General features: G+C 36.6%; 1 protein-coding gene across 1 annotated transcript; it reads right to left on the reverse strand.

Moving 5' to 3' along the window:
- Positions 1–488: 488 nt before the first annotated feature.
- On the reverse strand, positions 489–14,460 carry LOC103610831 (cytochrome P450 2C9-like; the record flags this gene model as incomplete). The annotated part of the gene is made up of 6 exons (XM_008594916.1): positions 14,293–14,460; positions 12,894–13,056; positions 12,575–12,724; positions 10,075–10,235; positions 7,756–7,932; positions 489–630 (listed from the first exon to the last, which is right to left on the reverse strand). Coding segments are annotated over exons 1-6 (961 nt in total), but the record flags the coding sequence as incomplete, so codon positions are not given.
- Positions 14,461–16,856: the final 2,396 nt, after the last annotated feature.

Below are 16,856 nucleotides of genomic sequence, written 5' to 3' on the forward strand. Positions count from 1 at the left end.
TCAAGCACAGGACTCTTACCAAACCTTCCTTTCCAGCCTCACACCTCACTGTTTCTCTCTCACTACCCAGTGTCCCTGAGTATAGGGCTTCTTAGGCTCAGTTTGTCTAGAGAATGAGCCTCCCTTTTCCTGTAGGAAAAAATCAGTTACATGATAAAAGGAGTCATAGATGGAACTTGGACAGGAAGAGCCTCATTCTCTACCTTCTCTAACACTTGCTGCTTCCAAATATGGAACCGTATGGGAATGTAGGGAGACAGATTAGCTTTCCTTCCTTGATGTATCTTCCTCTTCTGACAATTAGGTAACAACTTCATCCTGTCTGATGAGTTAATTGTCACCCTTTGATCTGTTCTCTGTGAAGACAGCAGCTGCTGGCACGGGTGTTCTATTTATGAAGCTTCTCTAAATGAAAGGATGGAGGAAACTAACAGTGTTTTCCCAAAATCTTTGCTGAAGTTCACTCTGCTCATCACCTGTCAACGTACCTCTGACCTCTGGGTGCTTCAGCAGGAGCAGGAGTCCATATCTCAGAGTGGTGCTTGTGGTTTCTGTGCCAGCAACAAATAAATCACTTACAGTGCTTATCAAGTTTTCAGTAGTAAACTCTGACGGCTGAATGTGCTTTTCCTAGAAATGATTTGATACATTATCTGACAAATTATGTATTAATGTATTTAATTACAGTGAATTCAAAATAACACACTTTGTTATAAAGTTAGCAAACACAGAAACTGGAGAGTGCAGTATCAGGAAAAAGCACTCTATAGTATGGCAGAGACTGTAGATCAATTGACCCAAACTTTATTTCCTACCCCTTATCCTTTGCCTGCCAAAAGATTCCATTTATGTGACTCTTCCCAGCCAGGTGTGCCATGCAGCATATTTCTTTCCAAAAAAACATAAGCAGAAGCCTATTGGTGCCCTGTCTTAGTCTGTTTGTGTCGCTATAACAGAGTATCACAGACTGGATAACTTATTTTAATAAAATAAATGTATTTCTCATTGTACTCACGGCTGGGAAATCCAAGAGCTTGGCGCTAAGCCTCTGGCGAATGCCTTTGTGCTGTGTCATCCACGGCAGAAGGTGGAAGGGCAAGAGAAGGTGAGAGCAAAAGAGGTCAACATGGGGCTGCACTCACTTTAACAACAAACCCACTCCCTCAAAAATGACATTCACTCACTTATGAGGACAAAGCTCTCATGAACTAATCACCACTTACTTCTTAGGCTCCACTTCCCAATGCTGTTCCTTTGGGGATTAAGTTTTCAAACATGAACTATGGGGGACACATTTAAATTATAACATTTCATGCCTGGCCCCCTAAATGTATGCCCTCCTCACAATGAAAAATATACTTATTCTATCCCAACAGTCCAAAAAGTCATAGTCCTAAGTCCAGACTTCTCTATATCAGATGTGTATGAGACTCAAGGCACAATTCATCTTGAGGCAAATTCCTCTCCAACTTTAAATCAGCAGAGTTAATAAGTTATGTGCTTCCAAAATATAATGGAGGGACAAACATGGGATAAACATTTCCATTCTAAAAGGGAGAAACAGCCAACAAGAAAGGGTCAGCTGCTTCCAAGGAAGCCCAAAACTCAATAGGGAAAATAGCACTAGGAATCTGGAGAAACTTATGTTGAGCGAAACAAGCAAAGCACCAAGGGATACATTCTGCATGCCCTTGCTCATATGTGGGAGCTAAGAGGGGAAGGAAGGAAGGAAAGAAAGACCACAGTAGTGCTGTGGTCTAACACAGGGAGGTAATACTCCTAGGGATACAAATTGGAGTGGTGGGGAGGTGGAAGGGGAGGGAGGTTGGGGGATAATTGGGTGGGGACAATGGTTACAATAGTAATTTCTGGTAATGGGTATGTGTCCAGTATGAATCTGGCCCTCACATCATGGGCAGGAGGGCTGACAAATAGCTTTGTATCCCATGAATATTGTGAAAGAAAGAAAGAAAGAAAGAAAGAAAGAAAGAAAGAAAGAAAGAAAGAAAGAAAGAAAATTTTATACCTTAAATGTGTATGATATATTATTGTTCATTAATTATACTTAATATAGCAGTAAAAAGAAAAAAGAAAGAAAGAAAAAAAGAAAGAAGGAAGGAAGGAAGGAAGGAGGGAGGGAGGGAGGGAGGGAGGGAAGGAGGAAGGAAGGAAGGAAGAAAGAAAGAAAGAAAGAAAGAAAGAAAGAAAGAAAGAAAACAGCACTAGGTTTTAAAGCTAGAGAGTAATCTCCATTAACACCACATCTCACATCCTGGGCACAGTCAGGCAGGGGTAGGGCCCCCAAGGATTCAGGCAGTCCCAACCCTATTACTTTGCTAGGCTCAGTGCCAGCAGCTCGCACAGGCTGTAGTATCATACCTGCACATTTCCAAGGCTAGAGTTGCATCTTGGTGTCCCTACACTCCTAGAGTCTTAGGAGTGGCTCCGTTCACATGGCTCCACTAAGCATTACTATCACGGGGGGTCTCTGCTGTGGCTCGACCCCTGCTACATGTCTCTACCAGGGTGCATGAGTTGTCCATGATATCTTCTGAAATCTAGATGGAGGCTACTGTGGCCCTACAGCTGGTGCATTCTGCATGTCTCCAGAGTCAGCATCATGTAAATGCTACTGAACTTTAAGACACCAAGGTACAACACATAATCTACACCTGGGCCCACTTTTGCCAAGGCTGTCTTGGAGCAGGAGCACTGTGCCAGAATTTGGGGGGCATGATCTCAAGTTGGCACAAGAGAGCAAATATTGAGGTTCCACTGGCACCTCTCTGCAAACCTTGACCTCAAGGTTATAGCTTGCTTCAAAGATCTCTGAAATGTCTGCAGGCACAACTCTGATTTTTTGAAAACAAAGTTTCCTGTTGCCCAGCTTGGGATGAGCAAGTTGCACAGCAACACAGCAGCACAGTACACTGTCCTCCAAACTGCATGACATGGAGGTTGTATGTGAGGAAAGTTAGCCTCTCTGTGAGATGCCAAATTTACTTAAAATTACAAGACACTTTTTTCATCAAGCACTCTCCTGGATGCTTGACCAGACCCCATATTCACAAAATAGTTTCATCAGACAGATTATGGAGGGTCAAGGATTGGTGATGGGCTAGCACAAAGGCTGGCCAATGTGTCAATCCCCGTGGGCTAAAGCAACTTCCACAGTGACAATGGATGAGAGGATTTCAAGAGACAATTTTTTTTTTTTTAAAAGGCAATATGACTGTTTTTCTTTCTTTTTTTTCTAAAAACTTAAGGATATCTTTCAGGTCACTGAATGATTGGAGACATAAAAGGAAAGAGATTCAAGTGATCAAGTCTTTGCCAAATTAATTTGGAAAGTCACTAAATAAAAGGATGACTGCAGACTACATCAAGTAACAATGGCAATTGCTAGAGAAGAAAGAAAATATTATTTCCTGAGTCAATACATTATAATATATTAAATCCAGTTCTCAATAAAAAATTACACAGCACATAAATAAACAAGTAATATGTTTCATTAACAGCTAAAAAAAAAAAAAAAGAATTTGACAGAAACCATTCCGGGGGAAGCTCAGCATTAGACTTACTAAGTAAAACCCCTACGGCAAATGTAAATATTTTAAGACAGTTGGAAGAAACCATATACAAGAACTAAAGGAAATCAGAAGAACAATGTATGAAAAAGTTGGGAATATCAATGATAAAAAGAAATAATTAGTTAAAAAATTAGAAATTTTTGGAGCAAAAAGACAATAGTTTAAAAAACAATTCACCAAAGTGATTTAACAGCGGGCTTGGGTAGGCAGAAGAAATAAATAGCAAACATAAAGGCAGGACAACAGAAATTACCCAGATGGAGTGGTAGAACAAAAACTGAACAAAGAAAAATGAGCAGAGCCTAGGAGCCTATGAAATTCCATCTCATCTACCAATATACACACTATGGGAGCTCCTGAAAGAGTAGAGAGAAAAGGGGCAGAAAAATATCTGAAGAAATAAAGGCTGAAAACTTTTAAAATATGATGAAAGACATGAATCTACACAACTAGGGAGCTCAATAAATTCCCAAAATGGTAAAACCAAAGAGATTCATAACAGGGCCTGGTTTGATTAAAATGTCCAAAATCAAGGACAAAAAGAAAATGTTGAAAGCAGCAAGAAAGTGACTCATAACATACAAAGGATCCTCAATAAGAGTAAGAATTGATTTTTCTTCAAAAACTATGAAATAAAAAAATCATTGGAATGAAATATTTAAAGTGCTAACAGAAAAAACTGTCAACCAAGAATTCTGTATCTGGCAAACCTATCCTTACATAATAAAGAAGAAATTAAGACATTCCAATATAAAACTAAAAGTAAGAAAATTCCTCCCTAGTAGATCTTCCCTACAAGAAATACTAAAGGAACTCAGCTTTCATGCTGAAAAAAAATGACACTAGAAAATAAATAAAAGCCATAGTAAGAACTAAAAGTCCTTATTAATTATGAAATATTAAAGATACCTATATATAGGTAAATATAAAAGCTTATATTGTGTTTTTTGATGGAATCCTCTTTTTAGTTTTTCTATGATTATTAAAAATGTATAAAACAATCATTACATATCTGTGTTACTGGGACACAATGTATAAAGATGCAATTTGTGATAAGAACAACATAAAGGAGAATGGAGTTGGATGGGGGCAGAGTTAATGTATATAATTTAAAGATAATTTGCTATTAATTCAAACTAGATTGTTATAAATTTAGCATGTAAACAGTAATCCTTATGATAACTACCGAAAAAATTAAAATACGCAAAGAAAGAAATCAAGAATGAGTCAAAAAGTTTACTAGAAAAAAATTGATCAAACAAAAAGTAAAGCAATATTTAAAAGCAAAATTTTATGAGGCACTTAGAAAGAAACAACATTATAGCTCAAATAAATTTTCCAATATAACTAATAAATTTAACTGTAAATTGCTTAAACTTTCCATTTAAAATGCACATCTTGAGAGAACAGATTTTAAAAATAAAACAACTATGTACTGTCTATACAAAACTAACTTAGTATGCAAAGATACAAAAAGTTAAAGGTGAAAAAATAGAAATTTTTTTGCATGTGAATTATAGCTGAAGAGGGCTGGGATGGCTAAACTAATATCAAACAGAGAGATGTTAAGCAAAAATTTTTAAAAGAAGCAAAGTCATTTTATATTGGAAAAGGGGTGAATTCATCCAGAAGATATATCATTATAAATGTATATGCATCAATCAAGAGAGCCCCCAAATATATAAAGCAAATAATGGACAGTATTTAGGGGACAAGTAGAGAGTTATAGAAAAATAGAGGGAGACTTGGATACTCAATTTTTAATAATGGCTAGACTATCTAGACAGAACATCAATAAGGAAATATAAGATTGGAACAATACCAGATATCGACTGTACCTCTAATCAACAGCTTAACTTTACAACCTAGGAACTAGCAAAAAAAACAGCAATCTAGACTCAAGGCCACCAGAAGAAAGAGGATATTTTTTAAAAATGAGAAAAGCATTAAAAAAGAATGACACCAAACACTGGTCCTTTGAAAAGTTTGACAACATTGACAAACAGCTAAACTGACTAAATAAAAAAGAGGAGACAACAATAAATAAATCAAAAATGAAAACAGGGACATTACTACTGATTTTAAGAACTAAAAGATACTATAAATTCTAATATAATAATAATAAAATCCTCATAAAAGAATACTATAAACAATTGTATATCAACAAATTAGATAATCCAGATAAATGGAAAGCTTCGTATGAACAAAAAATTACCCAAATCGATTCAAGGTAAAATGGAAAATGTGAACACACCTATAGCAGGTAATGAATTAGTAAACAAAAACTCAAAAAAAAAAAAAAAAAAAAAAAAAAAAAAAAAAAAAGAAAAAGAAAAAGAAAAAGAAAAAGAAAAAGAAAAAGAAAAAGAAAAAGAAAAAGAAAGGCCCAGGACCAGATGACTTCACTGTTGAATTTCACCAAAAAAATTTGAAAGGAATTAAAACCAATTCTTACTGAAATTTTTCCAAAATATAGAAGAGGGAAAAAACACTGTAGGTCTTCATATTACGACAGAATATTTTGTATTTTCTAATTTCTTTGTAATTTTTTCCATCCACCTGAAGTGTGCATTCTGTTACTCCTCCAGTAGATTATTTTTATCTAAAGAACAGGGTCAATATATTCTAATTATTTAACAATTTAATTATATCTTTTCTGCAATGTTTAGTGCAGTTTTATGTATACTACAGGTACTTAAAATGCTTGTCAAGCATTACTGGCCCGACAGTTGAAACATTCCTAGTAAAGACAGAACTATTCAATAAACTATCAAATTGTGCAAGAAATCAAAGGACTGAGCTGTTACTAACATTTTACCTGCTCCATTTTGATGAGGAAACAATCAATAAAGTCTCGAGGATTGTTAATGTCCAAAGATTCTTGGTGTTCTTTTATTTTCTCTGTAATATAACTTTTTAAACTAGCAATATTTTTAAATAATTTGTTATGAATTCCTGGGAAATAATCAAAGAGAGAAGGAAAAGTATTGCAGATCTAAAAGAGAGAACAATAATTTATTAAATGAGAAACATATAATGAAGATATATACCATATACCAAGCCCTACTTAGAAATTATAGCTATAAATATGAAAGCAATGTATGTGGTGTCCGTCTTGAGAGGGAAGTTTACATTGTATGTACATGAGTAATTCTCTTTGCCTATAGAATAATTGCAGAGAGAAAATTCTGAGATAAGACCAAACATAGAACCATTTTCTAGACTCAGACATCAATTATTTAGTATAAAACCATCTTTATATCAATTTTCTCATTTTTTGCATCAATTCTGCCCTACAGCCTGAAAATATAAAATGATGGGAACGATTATGATTAATATTTTGTAGAAGACAATAGAGGATAAGGGAGTTTGCCCAACGTGCTTTAGAGCATAAAGCGAGTCCTTGCTGTTTTAATTTCTGTCAAGCAGCCTCAGAAATAAAATCAGCATTTTAGAAGTGGGAGGGGCTCNTAATATAATAATAATAAAATCCTCATAAAAGAATACTATAAACAATTGTATATCAACAAATTAGATAATCCAGATAAATGGAAAGCTTCGTATGAACAAAAAATTACCCAAATCGATTCAAGGTAAAATGGAAAATGTGAACACACCTATAGCAGGTAATGAATTAGTAAACAAAAACTCAAAAAAAAAAAAAAAAAAAAAGAAAAAGAAAAAGAAAAAGAAAAAGAAAAAGAAAAAGAAAAAGAAAAAGAAAAAGAAAGGCCCAGGACCAGATGACTTCACTGTTGAATTTCACCAAAAAAATTTGAAAGGAATTAAAACCAATTCTTACTGAAATTTTTCCAAAATATAGAAGAGGGAAAAAACACTGTAGGTCTTCATATTACGACAGAATATTTTGTATTTTCTAATTTCTTTGTAATTTTTTCCATCCACCTGAAGTGTGCATTCTGTTACTCCTCCAGTAGATTATTTTTATCTAAAGAACAGGGTCAATATATTCTAATTATTTAACAATTTAATTATATCTTTTCTGCAATGTTTAGTGCAGTTTTATGTATACTACAGGTACTTAAAATGCTTGTCAAGCATTACTGGCCCGACAGTTGAAACATTCCTAGTAAAGACAGAACTATTCAATAAACTATCAAATTGTGCAAGAAATCAAAGGACTGAGCTGTTACTAACATTTTACCTGCTCCATTTTGATGAGGAAACAATCAATAAAGTCTCGAGGATTGTTAATGTCCAAAGATTCTTGGTGTTCTTTTATTTTCTCTGTAATATAACTTTTTAAACTAGCAATATTTTTAAATAATTTGTTATGAATTCCTGGGAAATAATCAAAGAGAGAAGGAAAAGTATTGCAGATCTAAAAGAGAGAACAATAATTTATTAAATGAGAAACATATAATGAAGATATATACCATATACCAAGCCCTACTTAGAAATTATAGCTATAAATATGAAAGCAATGTAAAGATATATACCATATACCAAGCCCTACTTAGAAATTATAGCTATAAATATGAAAGCTATGTATGTGGTGTCCATCTTGAGGGAAGTTTACATTGTATATACATGAGTAATTCTCTTTGCCCATAGAATAATTGCAGAGAGAAAATTCTGAGATAAGACCAAAGATAGAACCATTTTCTAGACTCATACATCAATTATTTAGTATAAACCATCTTTATATCAATTTTCTCATTTTTTGCATCAATTCTGCCCTAAAGCCTGAAAATACAAAATGATGGGAACGATTATGATTAATATTTTGTAGATGACAATAGAGGATAAGGGAGTTTGCCCAACGTGCTTTAGAGCACAAAGCGAGTCCTTGCTGTTTTAATTTCTGTCAAGCAGCCTCAGAAATAAAATCAGCATTTTAGAAGTGGGAGGGGCTCCAAGATATCTTGAAACCAAACTATGTATTCATCAAAGCAGTAATGTGACTTGTCTCAGAACCACAATTATTATTTAGGCTGGGTGAAAGCCATGTCAATTCAGCACAGAGAATATTGTGATGTTTGTTTATGGTTCATACAGATAAAACCAATTATTTTGTCATTCCCAATGCACTTACCTTGTCAGCTGGGATCCCAGCTGAAGCGTAAAACAACCCCACCCTACTCAGTGTTTCCTGGCAGCTTCCATGGTTCCTAGTATTCTCCCTCCTTGAAGGAGATATTCTCTTCCTAAATCAGAATATTTCTGCCAAATGGTATGACAAAGAGGTCTCTATGTGTTCACTGAACTGCAAGGCTTGTGAGCAATGGAGGCCTTCAAAAAGTGCCTGGATGTCCATTGAATGATATGGGCAACCTTGGGAAAGTTGACAAACTACTTTATAGAAATGGCTTTGGTGTTTAGTGGAAAAACTGCAGGCCAGGGATCTAATGGCCTTGAAAGACAGCCCTATATTGGTGCACTTGTTTTCCTGTGGGTCAAAGTGTGGCTTGGACATCTTTCCCAGATGTGTACTCCATGAGGCTCAGGCAGGAATGTGGTGTGCAAACATTCACTCCACAGCATGGTGTCCAGAGAATTTTGGACTAGTCATAGAAAAGAGCACTAGTGGTTGCTCAGAAAGAAAGTGTCTTGTCCTCACCAGGATCCATAGGGAGCCTTGAATCCTGATGTTCTCACTGAATTTGTCCATCAAGTTAAGAAAATTCTGATCTTTATAATCAAAACGATTCTGGAAAATAATGGAGCAGATCACATTGCAGGGAGCACAGCCCAGGATAAAAGTGGGATCACATGGTGAAGCTAAAAAATCGAAAACAATACAGAAATGTACATGTGAAAAGATATCTTGAAATCAAACTATGTATTCATCAAAGCAGTAATGTGACTTCTCTAAGTACACACAATTATTATTTAGGCTGGGTGAAGGGCATGTCAATTCAGCACAGAGAATATTGTGATGTTTGTTTATGGTTCATACAGATAAAGCCAATTATTTTGTCATTCCCAATGCAGTTACCTTGTCAGCTGGGATCCCAGCTGAAGCACAAAACAACCCCACCCTACTCAGTGTTTCCTGGCAGCTTCTATACTCCCTAGTATTCTCCCTCCTTGAAGGAGATATTCTCTTCCTAAATCAGAATATTTCTGCCAAATGGTATGACAAAGAGGTCTCTATGTGTTCACTGAATTGCAAGCCTTGTGAGCAATGGAGGCCTTCAAAAAGTGCCTGGATGTCCATTGAATGATATGGGCAACCTTGGGAAAGTTGACAAACTACTTTATAGAAATGTCTTTGGTGTTTAGTGGAAAAACCGCAGGCCAGGGATCTAATGGCCTTGAAAGACAGCCCTATATTGGTGCACTTGTTTTCCTGTGGGTCAAAGTGTGGCTTGGACATCTTTCCCAGATGTGTACTCCATGAGGCTCAGGCAGGAATGTGGTGTGCAAACATTCACTCCACAGCATGGTGTCCAGAGAATTTTGGACTAGTCATAGAAAAGAGCACTAGTGGTTTCTCAGAAAGAAAGTGTCTTGGCCTCACCAGGATCCATAGGGAGCCTTGAATCCTGATGTTCTCACTGAATTTGTCCATCAAATTAAGAAAATTCTGATCTTTATAATCAAAACGATTCTGGAAAATAATGGAGCAGATCACATTGCAGGGAGCACAGCCCAGGATAAAAGTGGGATCACACGGTGAAGCTAAAAAATTGAAAACAATTTAAATGTGTACATGTAAAACAATTTGACTATATTAAAAGTAAAGGAAATTTAGAAATTTTCTTTCCTATAAATTCCCTGAAGAGCAAAAAAGAATTCAGCATGCATAAAATCAACACATCACCATTACCTTAAACCTCAGTTGACCATTACAATCTCACTAGTTAAATAATGATATTCCAAATGCTCGATTCACATCTCCTGCCTTTATTTATACCCTTTTAACCCAAGGTGTCTGTTATTTTGGAAGAAAAAAAGTTTTTAAAACCTAGCAATTCAAGTTTTCAAAGCAGAATCACACGTGTTTACAATGTCTGTAGACCATAAAGCTTTCAGATAAAAAAGAGAGAGAGGATACTTGAGGACCTGGAAACTGTTTACATACACTAAATAGCTGAAAGAATCATGTGTTGAGCCAAGAGAGGAAACAAAGAGAGAGAGACTGTGTCTGAATTTATGTATTTGAAAGAAGAAGTATGAGAAGCAGAATGCATCCATGTTGTATTAAAAGAGAAACTCGTATAAATGAACAGTAAGTATAAGATGGATTTGTTTGTCTAAAAAAAAGAAATGTGAAATTTCTATTTAAAATACAAATTCCAGGTAAGGAAAATTTAAAATGTAAAGTGATAAATGGTGTCTTCTTATTTATCATTTCAATTTTAAAAAAGAAAATGAATTCCTTTCTTCAGGAAGTAAATTTCCATCATCTCCAATTATTCTCCAAATTTAATTTATTTGGCAAAGCTACCCTTTTGTGGATTTTTGATATTGTTCTGCATAGCCATCAAAGGAATGTTACGTTTTAGCAAATTTTTGTCCATCATTTAGGCCAAATCTATCATTTTGCATGTTAAGAAATTAAGTTATAGGAAAGTGGGGTTTTTTTTTTGTTTGTTTGTTTGTTTTGCTTTTTATGGTGAGTCTACAAAATGAATTACTTATACTCAAGTGATCAAAGAACTTTAAAGAGCTCCCAAATTCACACCATACAGCCTTAGTAAAGGTGACTTGAATCAAAAGTGTTCTGAATAAACGGTAGGGCATGGAACAGCAGGAAACCTGTTGAGTTAGCAGCTTCTATACCAAGTTTCTTTAAAAATATCAAGGCTTTGAGTTTTGAGAAATGTTTTATTTTAGCCACTAGGTAGGAGGGTAATTGGGGATGTTTGGGGGAGTGTGTGTCTGTGTGCCTGTGTGTCTGTTTGTGTGTGTGTGTGTGTGTGTGTGTGTGTGTGTTATTCACAGGTAAGATCTGACTTTTAGTCTTTCCTTTCACTTCATTTGGAAGGGAAAACTTAAAAACAAGGAATTTGAAAACCAAGCTGATAATCAGATTCATTATGACCAACAGTTCATACTTTAGTAGAGTTGGCAGCGGGAGGAAAATAATTACAATAAATTTTTAACTAAAACTCCAGTGAACATGAGGCAAAGAAATATGAAAATTGAAAACAGAGCCAAGCTACCCTTAGGGAAGACAGAGTAAAAAGTAACTGATAATTGTAGAAATCTAGTTAAATAAATATTTTTTTAAAATTTCCATTTCCATACATTAGAAATTATGTTCTAGCATATATTTGCTCAAAATAAATAAATCAGTACAGTAATTACTGTGTAACAAGAAATAATTAATGCTGGCTGCTTTTAAATAGTGTGGTGTTTACAGAGAAATAATAACTGATGAGAATTGTGGTGAGACATGCCTAAGCAATTAACTGATGAGAATTGTGGTGAGGCATGCCTAAGCAATTAAAACCCTAAATGGCATCATTAGTGGACATCTAAATGGCATCAGTAGTGGACAGAAAAACAGACACCGCCCTGAAAGAACCCCCCAGATATGTCAATGATGATGGTGGTACAAATATAGCCCAATTGAATGAAATAATATGTGACTTTGTTCCAGCTACATAAGGGTGTGATGGGGTTATTCACACTATGTCTGGTCTCCAAGTATTTTCTGGTGAAATATTCTGGAATAGGTAAACCACATGCTTGCTACCGGGAAAACAGTTCTCATTAATTCTTTCAGAAATTAAATCAAACCTATTTTATGATCTCTGATTTGAAGTCAAAGAAACAAAGTTCGGAAGAAAATAGGATTAAACCACACTCTACGCACAATTGTACCCGCACACACAAAATACATACACAAAAGCTCCCTCAGTCTCTGCTTCAAAGCAGCCCTCCTCCACGTGAGGGCTGACCACCACTGCCTGTAATGAAAGATCTAGCTGCTCCTGAGATGTTTCCAAGGATGTCACTGCAGGAGAGAGCAGTCTGTTAACGTCAGCACTGCAGAGCAATGAGGCACCCACCGTTGGTTTTTCTCAGCTCCTCCACAAGGCAGCGGGCTTCCTCTTGAACACGGTCCTCGATGCTTCTCTTCCCCATCCCAAAATTACGCAGGGTCATGAGCGAAAAGCGCCGAGTCTCCTTCCATCTCTTTCCATTGCTGAATATGATTCCTACCAGACAGGGAGCAGAAACTAGGAGGGAGATCCCAGGCAAGTAAGAGTGAATTGACACTTGGCAGCTACGTGGTTGGTCCAAGCTCTGCCTGAGGAGATGTTTGAGTCTGTGTTTTAAGTCCTCCCACCCCATTACCAATACTGACACAGGCACGTGCACACTTACCATGTCCTTTATTAGTTCTTTCAACCACTGGGAAAATGCCTCTTCCAGAAAACTCCTCTCCCATATCAATCAGGGCTTCCTTCACTGCTTCATATCCATACAACACCACGACGGGCTTCATGCCAAAATGCACCGTGAACACAGGGCCATAGACTTTTGAGAACTAGAAAAGGAGAAGCAGATAATGGCAAAACGAGACGCTATTTGGTCCAAATATTGTGCCTGATTCAGACTGATATTATCATTGTAATTTTTCTATTTTTATTTGCCACATACAGCTTCAAATATTTCTCAAATTCATTCATAAATAGGAAGGTGATTGTTGTAGCTGCCACTTATGGGTGGCCTATGATGTGCCATGCAATGACCAGGCAATTGGTACACAGACTACAATTAATCTTCATACCAATACATTCATCAGGTTTACTTGTCCTGTTTTACCAGCAGAGAAACTGAGGTCAGAAAAGTCCAAATTCATATTAGGTGCCACACAGGTTTTATACAGAAGACTCAAATTTGAACCTCTGCTTGTTCAACCTGTGATGCTTGAGCAATTTATCAGCCCCACACATTCTGTTGAGACCAGTGCACAGTTGATGACTTCAGAACCCCATTTAAACCTCTTCCCATATGTATCCTGACTCAGTATCCCTGTGATGAACACTAGAAATCTATACTTTTAAAGTCACTCCAGGTGATTCTGATTCCCAGCCCATTCTGTGACCTGCTGGTATTAGTAGCACAGAAAGAGAGAGCACCACACGGGCAGCACCAGGATGTGCAGCATCTCCTGGAAGAACAATTTCTAACATTTTTTGGGCCACTGACAGCAGCTTTGTGCAAAACCAAAAAGAATCCTGATACCACCAATTCATTCACTTAAGCTGGTTCTGAGCCCAGAGCTATTTCCTTGACGTCACGTATAAGTCAGTTCTTCAGAGCAGTTCAATTTTCATGGCTATACTGAATAAAACACATAACTAATATAATAGATGACTTTTTGAATGAAATCTCTTCTCACACACTTCCCTTACCATTTACCCTCAGAAAAAACACTTCCCTTACCATTTACCACCATTTACCCTCAGAAAAAAAATATCATAGCAAATGGACATAAAACAAAGAAGAAGAAAAGCAGCACTTGCAAAGTTTGCCACTTTGGTATTTTAATTCTACCATACAAAGACCTAAATGCCTCTCTGCTCACAGAGTGCATTATGCCACTCTGCTATTTCTGACAATAACATATTGGTAACAGAAACACCAATGTTTATAGAGAGTAATTTGCTTTAAAATGATATATTATAATAGTGTGCATCCAAAAATATATTTTGCTTAAAAATATGGGTAAATGTACTTACCCTTGGCAAGACAGTGCAGAATCATAAAGTGTACTTACATTCCTGAAGCATTTTTTGGTGTTCTTGACACTTAACTGCAGGGTATTTCCAATAACTGGGAGAGCAGTAGGGCCAGGTGGGAGCTTCCTTCTCCCAGAGCTCTGTCTCCAGAGTGAAAGCAGAAGCAAAGAGGAGAGACAGAGCACCAAGACCACAACCGGATCCATTGATGCCTTCTTTTCTCACTACAACACTGGGCACTTGCAAACCAAATCCTTTATAACACGCCCTTCTAACTCAGTGTGTGCATCTTTGGCAAATAAAGTGATTAATTAGCTAGATCCACTTGCACGCTGCTGAGTGGACCTTGATTCAATGGCCTTGTTGTTTTTATCAGTGCTCACCCAGAACATTCCGGTTTAATTCTACTGAGTTGGAACACACATATCACTAATTGATAAAACAAACAAAAATGCCCCCAAACCCAGGTGGTTCCAATGTGCAGACATGATTGAGAAGCACTATTGACTAACCCTAAATTACTTTATGCAAGAAAGTGACAAAGAATTCTGGATTCTCAGATGAATGACCAGTTGGGGATTTATGACTTGAAGGGTAATCAGTGTTTTCTGTGCCTTGTATACAAAAAAAAAAAAGTGTATTGTAATGCTATATCAAACAGCAGGAGATGTTTTCCTTGATAATGGAAGAAAAAAAAAAAAGTGTATTGTAATGCTATATCAAACAGCAGGAGATGTTTTCCTTGATAATGGAAGTCTTTCAAGCATTTAGTATATTCTGCTAACATTACAGTTGCCTACACATAAAATAAGTAACATAACTCACACATCTTAAGTAACCAGATATATATGAAGATATTGGGTAATAAATTTACACAGCTTTCACCATTAAATCTATAATTAAAACACGAGAGGGCAGATATTATTTTTTATTTTTCAAATGGGGGAAGGGAGACTGGGAGAAGAGGAGACCTGTCGGTGTCACACAGCTCACAGGTGGCAGAAATGGGATCTAAACTGAGATCATCTGATGCCCCTTGTGGTGCACTGTGGCTTACACCACAGCTACGTCAAGAAGAATTTTAGCAAAACCAACCCCCCCAAACATTAGTTACTCTGAATGTGCATCTCACTCACTCCATAAAGCAACAGGCTTCACATTAAATAGAAGCCCCTTATTTCATTCCAAGGATAACAGGTCAGAGGTGCCCAAGAAAACAAATAAAATATATAATTCTCCCTTTTCCATCATTACAGGGATGAAACTCACCTAGTGTAAATGAGGAAAGAGGCAATCCTAGAGAATTTCATTGGCAGGGCTTGAGAAACGATGGTGTCTCCTAGTTGCCTCCAAACACAGCTACTCACAACAATTGTTATAGGTCTGCCATTGTGAGAAATAATTGAAGGTGATAATGCACATCAAGGAAGGGAACTTATAGACAGAACAACAGTTGTGGATTCAACAGACGAGGGGAGGTAGGGGAATCATTTAATGAACCCACAGCACAGAACCACCATAATGTGCAGACTTGAACTGTAGATGACACTTAGTGTTCATGAGGATATAAATACAGGTGGAATATATACTTTAGGAGATCATTAATGACAATACTTGTGCAAAAGCAAGTTGTGAAAAAAAGTGTGTATTGTATTCTACATTAATATTTTTATAAAACTAGTGCAATTATTTCTAAGCCGTTTTAGTATAAAAAATTAAGACCTGGTTACACCATGTTTTATTGGTCATGTTTATATGGATTCTGACAATTTTCAGATACACAGAGAATTTTCACATCCACCATATCGCATTTCATTCTCTGACTTCCCTTTGCTGACAGTAAAATTATTCCCATTTTATGGATGAGGAAGCTGTGTCTCAGATACTCAGTGCCTTGGTCAAGGGCACATAGACTGCACGAAGGGGGTACTGCTGAGATAGGAACCCGATGTTCCCTGCCTCTTGCACCCTTCCCTCCGAGAAAAGCATTCAGTTCAACCAGGTTCACCGAAGTTTACTGATTGCGTGCTGTACTTCAGTATTTCAGGATTAAGCCTAATAAGCATCTTTCAAAATAAACCTTAACTTCGTTAATAATTACAGCACCACTTGACTAAAATGCGGGTCAGAAAAGTTTGACTTTATAACCCTTTGGACTTGAGTGAGTCCAAGTCTTGGTGAACCTTTATCCACAGCAAAAAGCAGCAGTAATTGCTGATTGACTCACATAGCTGTAAACTCTTAAGTTAAACAATCCACCTAATTTTGGATAAAATAAGCTCAGTTGTCTCTAGAGCAATGATTTCATTCCTTGAAATACAGATGTCTCTGTTCTACTTCTCCTCCCTTCTGTTGAGCTGAGGCTCCTGCCTGGACCTTTCTTTTCATAGAATGAAATAAGCATAAATAATTTAAAGATAGAAAGGATTGCTGATATGAACTAGTCTAAACTTTGCTATGTTTTTTAGGAATGAGCAATTGGACACTGGGTGACTTAAAATCTCACCAATGCTTCACTACAAGACTTCATCTTAAAATCCTGCTTTTCTGCTCCCAGTATAGTGACATCTCACATCCATCCCATAAATTCCTATCTCAGCCC

Source organism: Galeopterus variegatus, unplaced genomic scaffold (assembly GCF_000696425.1).
Source record: "Galeopterus variegatus unplaced genomic scaffold, G_variegatus-3.0.2 Scaffold11861, whole genome shotgun sequence".
NCBI classification, from domain to species: domain Eukaryota; kingdom Metazoa; phylum Chordata; class Mammalia; order Dermoptera; family Cynocephalidae; genus Galeopterus; species Galeopterus variegatus.